The sequence below is a fragment of the Stomoxys calcitrans genome, chromosome 3, assembly GCF_963082655.1.
Source record: "Stomoxys calcitrans chromosome 3, idStoCalc2.1, whole genome shotgun sequence".
NCBI classification, from domain to species: Eukaryota; Metazoa; Arthropoda; class Insecta; order Diptera; family Muscidae; genus Stomoxys; species Stomoxys calcitrans.
Window position 1 is genome coordinate 31511048 of NC_081554.1, and position 12527 is coordinate 31523574.

General features: G+C 40.1%; 1 protein-coding gene across 1 annotated transcript; it reads left to right on the forward strand.

The window, feature by feature from the left end:
* Positions 1 to 93: 93 nt before the first annotated feature.
* Positions 94 to 10917, forward strand: LOC106084778 (elongation of very long chain fatty acids protein F-like). The gene is made up of 4 exons (XM_059365116.1): positions 94 to 242; positions 5529 to 5863; positions 5925 to 6030; positions 10394 to 10917. Exons 1-4 carry the CDS (start codon positions 182 to 184, stop codon positions 10699 to 10701), a joined length of 810 nt encoding a protein of 269 aa, XP_059221099.1. The 5' UTR covers positions 94 to 181; the 3' UTR covers positions 10702 to 10917.
* Positions 10918 to 12527: the final 1610 nt, after the last annotated feature.

Here is a 12527-nt window from a genome sequence, read left to right on the forward strand (position 1 = left end):
CTGAACTCTAAGGTTAGTTTCTTTTAAGGAAAATCCATAAATTAAACTTTGATTTCATTCAATCTGTATGTTTTGATTTTTACTTGAATTGGTTGATAAAAGGAAATGTAGTCGTAAAATTTCAGTGCAATTAAGAACATCATCTGGGGCAGAAGCTTTTATTAACCACACCAGAACCATAATGAGTGCTATTGCAATGGCTCTGCAAACGACGCTGGATTTTGTGGAGAGTTTTCGCCTAGGTTACGTATTTATGATTTAAGTACCAGTGTGAAGCAAGTCAAATCGTGCTAAGTTCGACCGAGACGAATTTTATAAAGGTTGATTTTTTTAGAACCATATGAAAGTTTTTCAAAAAAAACATAAAATTCAGAGAATTGCTCGAAATGTTTATTTGAATCAATAGTACGGTCATTATATTGGGTTGCCCAAAAAGTAATTGCGGTTTTTTTTAGAAGAAAGTAAATCCATTTTTAATAAAACTTAGAATGAACTTTAATCAAATATACTTTTTTTTACACTTTTTTTCTAAAGCAAGCTAAAAGTAACAGCTGATAACTGACAGAAGAAAGAATGCAATTACAGAGTCACAAGCTGTGAAAAAAGTTGTCAACGCCGACTATATGAAAAATCCGCAATTACTTTTTGGGCAACCCAATAATTCAAAGTTTGAAGACTATATCATGCAAATGTTAACCGTGACTGCGTCGTAAATGCTACGCTTAGTCCAATATTGACATATTTTTTCCAACATTTCGGCCGGTATCTCACGAATAAATACTTCAATGTTGTCTTCCAATGCCTCAATTGAAGCGGGCTTGTCTGTATAGGCATGAGCTTTAACATAGTTCCACAAAAAATAGTCCAAAGGCGGCCAATTGACCGGTCCCGAAAGTGAAATAAAATGTTCCCCGAACTCGCCTCTCAATAAGTCCATTGTTACGCGTGCTGTGTGGCACGTGGCACCGTTTTGTGGAAACCACATGTCATGCAAGTCGAGCTCCTGTATTTTGGGCAAAAAAAAAGTTGGATATCATCTCACGGTAGCGCTCATCATTCACAGATACGTTACGATTCGCATCATATTTGAAGAAGTACGGTCCAATGGTATCACCAGCCCATAAACCGCATCAAACTGTGACTTTTTCTAGATGCATAGGTAGCTCTTGCATTGCTTCTGGCTGATTTTCACTCCAAAATCGGCAATTCTGCTTATTTACATACCCATTGAAGCAAAAATAAGCTTCGTCGCTGTAATGGGAGAAGCGTGAGATGATCTCTATTAACAAAACGCGCATTTTTGATAAAAAAAATTCAAAAATTTGCTAGAATTGTTCGTTTGTAAGGCGATTCATGGTTAAATTATAGACCAAACTGAAGATGTTTGATAGTGAAACAAAACACGAAACGTGCGTGAGCTGTGAGACCATGAGACTGTGAGCTGTTTTATAGACTAAACTAAACTGAAGATGTTTGATAGTGAAACATAATACGAAACGTGCGTGAGCTGTTTAAACTAAAGATGTTTGGTAGTGAAACATAATACGAAACGTGCGTGAGCTGTTTAATCCAGTGTTGCCAAAAAGATAATAGCTAAAAAATTTCCCTTTATAAGCTCCACCATTGATCTATTTATGAAGTTTTTCTGCTTGGGAACCCACCACCATGGAGTTTGCTAAAATTTATACAAACTAAATTTATTTAAGGGGCATAATTTTATTCTACATACCAAACTTCTGTCAAAACAGCAAAAATTCAAGCTCCAACGAACCGAACAAGGATAATCGAAAAACCGGTTTATATGGGAGCTATATGAGGTTATAGACCGATTTGGATCGTACTTGGCACAGTTGTTAATAATCGTAACAGAACACCGCATGAAAAAATTCAGACTAAATCGGACAAAAATTGCGACTCAAGAAGTGAAATCGGTAGATCGGTTTTTATGGGAACTATACCATGGCCGATGGGATTATGTACCGATTTGGACCTTACTTGGTACAGATGTTGGAAATCATAACAGAACACTATTTTCAAAATTTTAGTCCAATCAAGAAGTCAAATCGGGAGATCGGTTTATATGGGAGTTATATCAGGTTAAAGATCGATTTGGACCGTACTTGGCTCAGTTGTTTGAAGTCATAACAGAACACCATCTGTCCAATTTTAGCCAAATCGGACAAAAATTGCGGCTTGTAAGGACTCAAGAAGTCAAATCGGGAGATGGGTTTTTGTGTCGGACACTATATGCAAAATTTCAGCCAAATCGGACAAAAATTGAGGCTTGTAAGGGCTCAAGATGTCAAATCGGGAGATCGGTTTATATGGGAACTATATCTAAATGTGAACCGATATGGCCCATTTGCAACCCCAACGACCATTATCAATATTAACTATCTGAGCAAAATTAAAAATGGTTAGCTTTACGCGTTCGAACGCTTTCGTGACAAAAATTGCGGCTTGTAAGGGCTCAAGCAGTGAAACGGGAGATCGGTTTATAAAGGTGCTATACCAGGTTATGAACTGATTTAGACGATACGTAGTACAGTTGTTGATAGTCTTAACGGAACACACCATGGAAAATTTCAGCCAAATCGGGCAAAAGCTGCGGCTTGTAAGGACTCAAAAAGCAAAATCGGGGTATCGGTGTATATGGAAGTCTATAGACCGATTTGGACTTTACTTGCTACAGTTGTTGGAAGTCATAACAGAACACTATCTGCAAAATTTGAGCCGAATGGGACAAAAATTGCGGCTTGTAAGGGCTGCAGTAATCAAATCGGGAGATCGGTTTATATGGGAACTATATCAGGTTATGGACCGATTTAGACGTTACGTAGTACAATAATTCATAGCCATAACAGAACACTACATGCAAAATTTCAGCCAAATCGGGCCAAAACTGCGTCTCGTAAGGACTCAAGAAGTCAAATCGGGGTATCGGGAGCTATATCAGTTTATAGACCGATTTTGACTTTACTTAGCACAGTTCTTGAAAGTCATAACAGGACAGTACATGCAAAATTTCTGGCACATCAGACAAAAACTGCGGCTTATAAGGGCTCAAGAAGTCAAATCGGGAGATCGGTTTATATGGGTGAAATTTTGCACTGCTTGCAAAATTTCACCAAAATCGGATAAAAATCGCAGACTGTAAGGTTCCAAAAAGTCAAATCGGGAGATCGATTTACATGGGAGCTATTGGTCAAAAAGAAAAAACCAGAAATGAAGTTAAAATTTACACAACTTTTCTGGCTCTAACTGGGTGACAGGGTTTCCATTAAGAATAAAGTTGTTTTGTATAACCAAATGATCAAACCTATTTGGAGGTATGGAATCCGGCTTCAAAGACAAACATTGAAGAAATTCAACAAAGGCAAAATAAGATTTTACGAACAATAAAAGTGAAAACAAGTAAAAAGGCGTTAAGTTCGGCTGGGCCGAACTTTGGATACCCACCACCCCGGGTATATATGTAAACCACCTTTCATCAAAATTCGGTGAATATTTCATAGCTTATACTCATATACCTCATACCGATCTGAACTACAATATATACGACACGGATGTCGAAAAGCCGAACATAAGTCGCTGTGTCAAATTTCAGTGAAATCGGATTATAAATGCGCCTTTTATGGGGCCAAGACTTTAAATCGAGATATCGGTCTACATGGCAGCTATATCCAAATCTGGACCGATCTGGGCAAAATTGAAGAAGGACGTCGAAGAGCCTAACCAAACTCACTGTGTCAAATTTCAGCGACATCGGACAATAAATGCGTCTTTTATGGCCCCAAGACCTAAAACCTAGATATCGGTCTATATGGCAGCTATATCCAAATCTGTACCGATCTGTGCGATATTTCAGAAGTATGTCAAGGGGCTTAACTTAACTCACTGTTCCAAATTTCGGCGACATCGGATAATAAATGAGCATTTTATGGGTCCAAAACCATAAATCAAGAAATCGGTCTATATGGCAGCTATATCTAAATCTGAACCGATCTGAACCAAATTGAAGAAATATGTCAAAGGGCCTAACACAACTCACTGTCCCTAATTTCAGCAAAATCGGATAATGAATGTGGCTTTTATGGGCCTTACATCATAAATCGGAGGATTGATCTATATGGCAGCTATATCCAAATCTAGACCGATCTGAGCCAAATTAACGAAGGATGTCGATGGACTTAACACAATTCACTGTCCCGAATTTCATCAAAATTGAATAATAAATGTGGCTTTTGTGGGCCTAAGACCCTTAACCGGAGGATCGGTCTATATGGCAGCTATATCCAAATCTGATCCGATCTGAGCCAATTTAACGAAGGAAGTCGAAGGGCCTAAGACAACTCACTGTCCCAAATTTCAGCAAAATCGGATAATGAATGTGGCTTTTATGGGCCTTACACCATAAATCTGAGGATCGATCTATATGGCAGCTATATCCAAATCTGATCCGATCTGAGCCAAATTGACGAAGGATGTCGAAGGGCCTAACACAACTCACTGCCCCAAATTTCAACAAAATCGGATAATAAATGTGGCTTTTATGGGCCTTAGACCCGAAATCGGAGGATCGGTCTATATGGCAGCTATATCCAAATCTGGACCGATCTGAGCCAAATTGACGAAGGATGTCCAAGGGCCTAACACAACTCACTGTCGCAAATTTCAGCAAAATCGGATAATGAATGTGGCTTTTATGGGCCTTACACCATAAATCTGAGGATCGATTTATATGGCAGCTATATCCAAATCTAGACCGATCTGAGCCAAATTAACGAAAGATGTCGATGGACTTAACACAATTCACTGTCCCGAATTTCATCAAAATTGGATAATAAATGTGGCTTTTGTGGGCCTAAGACCCTTAACCGCAGAATCGGTCTATATGGCAGCTATATCCAAATCTGATCCGATCTGGGCCAAATTAACGAGGGATGTCGATGGACTTAACACAACTCACTGCCCCAAATTTCAACAAAATCGGATAATAAATGTGGCTTTTATGGGCCTAAGACCCTAAATCGGCGGATCGGTCTATATGGGGGCTATATCAAGATATAGTCCGATATAGCCCATCTTCGAACTTAACCTGCTTATGGACAAAAAAAGATTCTGTGCAAAATTTCAGCTCAATATCTCTATTTTTAAAGACTGTAGCGTGATTTCAACAGACAGACGGACAGACGGACGGACATGTCTAGATCGTCTTACATTTTTACGCTGATCAAGAAAATGGATATTTTTACTTTATAGGGTCGAAAATGGATATTTCGATGTGTTGCAAACGGAATGACAAAATGAATATACCCCCATCCTTCGGTGGTGGGTATAAAAATATAGGTTGGCTGTAGGGTATTATATGGTCGACACCGTCCAACTTTTGTCTTTCCTTACTAGTTTATAATAGAAACCGCTAATCTGTTATTCCATACTTCTATCGACCATAGTGTATGGATTGAGTTAGGCTTGATATTCTTGTTCTCTATAATATTTACAAGTTTTCTTTTTTTTTTGTTTAGACAAACGTATTACCACTCACCCAATTTTTGGCAGCCCATATTTGATGGTAGGAACTATTGCCCTCTACTTTGTAATGGTGCTCAAAGTGGGACCCAAATTAATGAAGAACCGCAAACCTTTTAAATTGGAGCGTACAATGCAGATCTATGATGTGTTTCAAGTTGTACTCAATTCATACATTTGCTGGATATCATTGCGTGATACCTACATGAGACCTGATTTCAGTTTGCTTTGCGAAAGCTATGATCCCAGCGATGTAAGAAGTGTCACGCTGAAGTTACGTCTACCTTATTTGCTGTATTTGCTCTCAAAATTTTTGGACCTCCTTGATACGGTAGGAAAAGATGGAATATTTTGTTTCTATGGTATATGCAATTTCATATGGTTTGTTGCAGGCATTTTTTGTGCTGAGAAAAAAATATAATCAAATATCCTTGTTACATGTGTATCACCATTCGATAATGATATTAGCTACATATACCTATGGCTCACAATTTTTTGGTAAGCAGCAAAAAAATATAAATAAGTCGTAACTAGCATGTAACAGGTAAAAGTGTGCTAAGTTTGGCCGGGCCGAATATTGGCAACCCACCACCATGGATTCTGCTGAAAATGTACACAAACTAAACTTGAAGTTGAAGGGCATTTGAAGGGCATGAAGGACAGTTATTGGAAGTCGTAGCAGAAAACTGCAAAATTTCAGTCAAATCGGACAAATATTGCGGCTTGTAAGGACTCGAGAAGTCAAATCGGGAGATTGGTTTATATGGGAGCTATATCAGGTTATAGACCGATTTGGACCGTACTTGACACAGTTGTTGGAAGTCATGACGGAACACTACGTGCCAAATTTCAGCTAAATTGGATAAGAATTGCGCCTTGTAAAGGCTCAAGAAGTCAAATCGGGAGATGGGTTTATATAGGAGCTATATTAGGTTATAGGCCGATTTGGACAGTATTTGATACAGTTATTAGAAGTCATAACAGAACACTGTCTGCAAAATTTTAGCCAAATCGGACTAAAATTACGGCTTGTAAGGGCTGAAGAAAGTAAATCGGGAGATCGTTTTATATGGAAGCTATATCAGGTTATAGACCGATTTGGACGGTACTTAGCACACTTGTTGAAAGCCCTAACAGAATATCACATGCAGAATTTCAGCTACATCGGACAAAAATTACGGCTTGTAAGGACTCAGGAAATAAAATCGGGAAATCGGTTTATATGGGAGCTATACCACATTATAGACCGATTTGGACTTTATTCAATACAGTTGTTGAAAGTCATAAAAGGACACCACATGCATTTCAGCCAAATCGGATTAAAACTGCGGCTTCCAGGGGCTCAAGAAGTCAAATCGGGAGATCGGTTTATATGGGAGCTACAATATATCTGGTTATATGTCCATTTCAACCATACTTGACACAGTTATTGAAAATCATAAACGCAACACTAAGTGCAAACCTTTAGCCAAATCAGACAAAATTGTGGTTTCCAGGGAATCAGGAAGTGAAACCAGAAGATCGGTTTATATGGGAGCTATATCAGGTTATTGACCGATTGGTCCGTTCTTAGCACAGTTGTTGGAAGTCATAACAGAATAGTTTTCGCTAATTTTTAGCCAAATCGGACAAAAATTGTGGCTTCCAGGGGTTTAGGAAGTCAAATCGGGAGATCGATATATATGGTAGCTACATCCAAATCTGAAGCGGTATGGCCCATTTACAATCCCCGATGACCTACATCGATAATAAGTATCTGTACAAAATTTCAAGCGGCTAGCTTTACGCGTTCGACCGATTTCGTGATTTCGAAAAACGGACGGACATGGCTGGATCGACTCAGAATGTCAAGACGATCAAGAATATGTATACTTTATGGGATCTTAGATCAATATTTCGAGGAGTTACAAACGGAATGACTAGATAAATGTACCCCCATCCCACGAAGGGTATAAAAAGATAGTAGCCGAAGGTCAATTATTGGACTGTAGATTGAGAGTACTTAAATCTGAACCGATTTGTATGAAATTTAGCAGAGGCTTTCATATGTGTTCGCAGAGATCGCTCCACAGATGACCTGATGGCATTCCTGTCTGAAAGTAGGAGTTTATTCACTACTTCTGTGAGACTTAGGTCGTGGCTCTTGATATCTCCAAGGCATTTGATGGGGTTTGGAACGGTGCACTCCTTTCAAAACCTGTCGCTTTTGGTTTCGGTAATAACTTTGCCCGATTTATATGTAGTTTTCTCAGATATCGCACTATAAGAGTTGTTGTAAATGGGTTCTCAGCTGACGAATATAGATTGACCCCACGAGTACCAAAAGGCTCTGTCCTTTCTCCACCCCCCCACTTTTTATACTTACCACCGAAGGATGGTGATATATTCATTTTGTCATTCCTTTTGCAAAAAAATCGAAATATTCATTGCATATATATTCTTGATCGTCGTACAAATCTAAGACGATCTAGCCATGTCCGTCTGTCTGTTGAAATCACGTTACAGTCTTTAAACATAGAGTAAGTGAGTTGAAACTTTGCACAGATTTGTTTGTGTCCATGCGCAGTTTATGTTTCGTAAGATGGGCAGTATCGGACTTGATATAGACCCCATATTGACCGATTTCTCGATTTGAAATCTCAGACACATTTATTATTCGATTTTGCTGAAATTTGAGACAGTGAGTGGTGCTAAGCTCTTTTATCATTGTTTTTTTTTTTTCAATTTGGCTCTGATTTGGATACAGCTGCAATATAGTCCCATCACTCGATCACTCACTCGGTCATGGGCCCATAAAAGGCGCATTCATTGTTCGATTTCGTTGAAATTTATGACAGTGAGTTGTGTTAGGCCCCTCGATATCCTCCTTGAAGACCACCCAGATCGGTCCAGATTTGGATATAGGTACCATTTAGATCGATCTCTCGATTTAAAGTCTTGACCCATAAAAGGCGGGATGGCCTTCGGAAATTTTGCCCCAAATGTGGATGTCAGATTCGTGCTCTACTCCCAAATATTTTTAATTTGCCCATTTTGGAACCATCATTGCCCGAAAGAGGTATTATGGGGATTTTTGTACAAAATTCGTGCAGAATCTATTTTTGGACACTTTTTTACAAAATTCAAAAAGAATTACTAAGATGTCTCTATTTATTTTTATAGCCACCACTATAGGATGGGGGTATACTCATTTCGTCATTCTGTTTGTAACTACTCGAAATATTTGACTGAGACCTCATAAAGTATATCCGTCCGTCTGACCGTACATGTGTCAGTCCGTCTGACCGTACATGTGTCCGTCCGTCTGTCCGTCCGTCTGTCCGCCCGTCTGTACGTCCGTCTGTCCGTCCGTACGTCCGTCTGTTTGTCTGTCCGTCCATATGTCCGTTCGTCTGTTCGCCCGTCTGTCCGTCCGTCTGTCCGTCCGTCTGTCCGTCCGTCTGACCGTCTGTCTATGCGTCTGTCTGTCTGTCCGTCCGTCTATCCGTCCGTCTGTTTGTCTGTCCGTCTGTTTGTCTGTCCGTCCGTCCTTCTGTCCGTCCATCTGTCCGTCTGTCTGTCCGTCCGTCTGTCCATCCGTCCGTCCATCCGTCCGTCCGTTTGTCCATCCGTCCGTCCGTCCGTCTATCTGTCCGTCCGTCCGTTAGTTCGTCTGTCCACCGCACACTCACTTTCGAAGGAGTAAAGCTAACAGCTGGAAATTTCGCACAAATACTTCTTATTAGTGTAGGTCGGTAGGTCGGGATTGTAATAGGGTCGTATTGGTCCATGTTTTTATATGGCTGCCATATAAACCGATCTTGGATCTTGATTTCTTGAACCACTATAGGGCACAAATCTTATCCGATTTGGCTGAAATTTTGTACAACGGCTTCTCTCATGATCTTCAACACACGTGTCTCATGTGGTCTGAATCGATCAATAGTTTGATACAACTCCCATATAAACCTATCTCCCGATTTTGCTTCTTGAGAGGCTCAAGAAGTCAAGACCCCAGATCGGTTTATATGACAGCTATATCAAAACATGGACCGATTTGAACCATACTTAGCTCAGTTGTTGGAAATAATACCAAAACACCACGTACAAAATTTCATTCAAATCGGACGAGAATTGCGCCCTCTAGAGGCTCAAGAAGTCAAGACCCCAGATCGGTTTATATGGCAGCTATATTAAAACATGGACCGATTTGAACTATGCTTAGCGCAGTTGTCGGAAGTGATACCAAAACACTACGTGCAGAATTTCATTCAAATCGAACGAGAATTGCGCCCTCTAGACGCTCAAGAAGTCAAGATCCCAGATCGGTTTATATGGCAGCTATATCAAAACATGGACCGATTTGGCCCATTTACAATACCAACCGAAATACACTAATAAAAAAGTATTTGTGCAAAATTTTAAGCGGGAAGCTTTACTCCTTCGAAAGTTAGCGTGCTTTCGACAGACAGACGGACGGACAGACGGATGGGCAGACGGACGGACAGACGGAGGGACATGTCTAGATCGATTTAAAATGGCATGACGATCAAGAATATATATACTTTGTGGGGTCTCAGGCGCATATTTCGAGGTGTTACAAACAGAATGACGAAATTAGTATACCCCCATTCTATGGTGGAGGGTATAAAAATGATGCGTAAATTTGTTGCTGTCTCAACAACGGCTGAAGCCAAGAGAACAAAAATATGTGTGAATGGAGCATCAACACTAGCGTAAAGAAAATTTTAGTCTTGCGCACCCCTGCTCTAGTGCATATAGTCTGATTTTTTTTACTTCGGTACTTAAACTCATTGTTGTAGGTGTCCAAAGTTCTGTCCACCCCAATGTAATGCCTTTTTCTTTGTTTCTATTATTCCAGCATCACATTACTCTGCAGTCGGTATCCTCAACTCACTGGTCCATGCTGTAATGTACACCTACTACTTTGTAGCATCGCTGAAGCTAAACATCGACCTGTCAAAGTGGAAGAGGCGTGTGACCCAAATGCAGTTGATACAATTTGCTCTATTGGGCTATCATTTCAGTGTACCTTTAGTGCTGGGAAATCCGTGCAACTTGAATGTACCATGGATGTGGGTGGCAATAGTCAACAACTTATGCATGGTTATACTCTTTTCGAATTTCTACTATCAATCCTATATTCGGAAGGCGAAAAAGAAGCTGTAAATAATAAAATAGAAAAATACGGTTCTGGGACTTGCAAAATTTCTAAGATAGCTCTCTGAAGTTTGAGTTATAGTTAAATTCGGTTGAAAATCTAACATTTCGAAAACTAAGGTTCCAAAAATCTTTGAAATAATTAAAATCGCCTTAAAATTTTATATTTAAATTTTCAGTTTTATTAAATTTAAATAAAATTATAGTATTGTGTTGTTAACATTATTGAGGTCTTTGCTCTATCGCTTAAGTTCAGCCCATGCAAGTTTGTCTTTGAACATCGCATTATGGAACATTCCTCACATATAAATGAGTGCTGATCAAGTCAAGTCTAAGCTCAGTGGCATGGGACCTCCTTTCTCGAGAAACCCTCGGCGAGAAGTTTGTACCTGGCATAGAACCTCGTAAGTGTTGTTGATGTTAGTAGGGGATAACCAATGCAGATAATTTGTTTAATGTTCTCGCCAGGATTCGAACTCAGCCGATCAGCATCATCGGCGGACATGTTAGGGTAAACATTTTTCCGTGTAATTAAGGAGAAGTGAGGATACATCCCTCATATCAAAAAAAGCTGACCGATAAGAAATTTAAGACCAACGACACACAGTGGGAGAAAAAAACCACTAGTCCAAATATGAAGAACATATATATGGGAGCTATGTATAAATCTGAACCGATTTCGACCAAATTTCTTAGATATTGTGGTAGTCGTCGAAGAAAGCATTGTACCATATTTGGAGAATATTGGTCGATAAACGCGCTTGCAGTGGCTCCAGAAATGAAAATCGGGCGATATACATATATGGCAGCTATATCTAAATCTGAACCGATTTCCATGGAATTCACCAGTAATGTCGAGAGTCATAAGAAAATCCTTCCTGCCAAATTTCGAGAGAATTAGTTAAAAAATGAGAACTTTATTCCAAAATTTCTCAAAATCGGACGAACCTATATATATGGGAGCTATATCTAAATCTGAACCGATTTCGAGCAAACTTCTCGTCGAGGAAAGCATTGTACAAAATTTTGAGAAGATTGGTCGATGAACGCGCTTGCAGTGGCTCCAGAAATGAAAATCGTGCGATATACATATATGAGAGCTACATCTAAATCTGAACCGATCTCTATGCAACTCACCAGTTATTTTGGGAGTTAAGGAAAAAACCTTCCTGACAAATTTCGAGAGAATCGGTTAACAAATGACTATTTTATTGTTGTTGTAGCAGTTTGTTGTGTTGCATCTTTCGTCTGCTTGATTCTTTTGTGTGTCAAGACCCAGGAACTCTGCGACTCAGATGGGGTGAGTCCACAGGGATCTTGGTCTGGGTCTGAGTCGAGTGGATCTGGCTGGGCAGTTTGGTTTGGAATGAAGGATAGGTAGAGGTTAAACAGTGTAGTCGAATTCGAAGCACCGTAGATTGAAACAAGGAATTCGCTAAAGCGGAGTGATACCTCCACTCCGCTTTAGGGAACTCCCTGTTTCACTCTACGGTGTTTCTACTTCTTATCCCTAAATTCCACAGGCGACCACGCAGATAATTCGCGACCCTGCGTTTCAGACCCGGCTGGAGGGACGTGTTGGCGATGCCCCCAAATCGTTTGGCATGGCTGACCATGTCGAATGCCTTCAATAGGTCCAGTGTCACGAGGACCATCTTACCACATGACCTGAGTTGGTTGAAGCCACGGCAAATGTGTGCGGTGATGGCATGCAAGGCAGTTGTTGTGCTATGTAGTCTTCGAGATCCATGTTGATGTGGACGGGGGGGGGAGTCCACTGAAGCGGCGATTGGTATACTCTCTGAAGCCAGCCCAATCGGCCTTCTTCCGGCGCT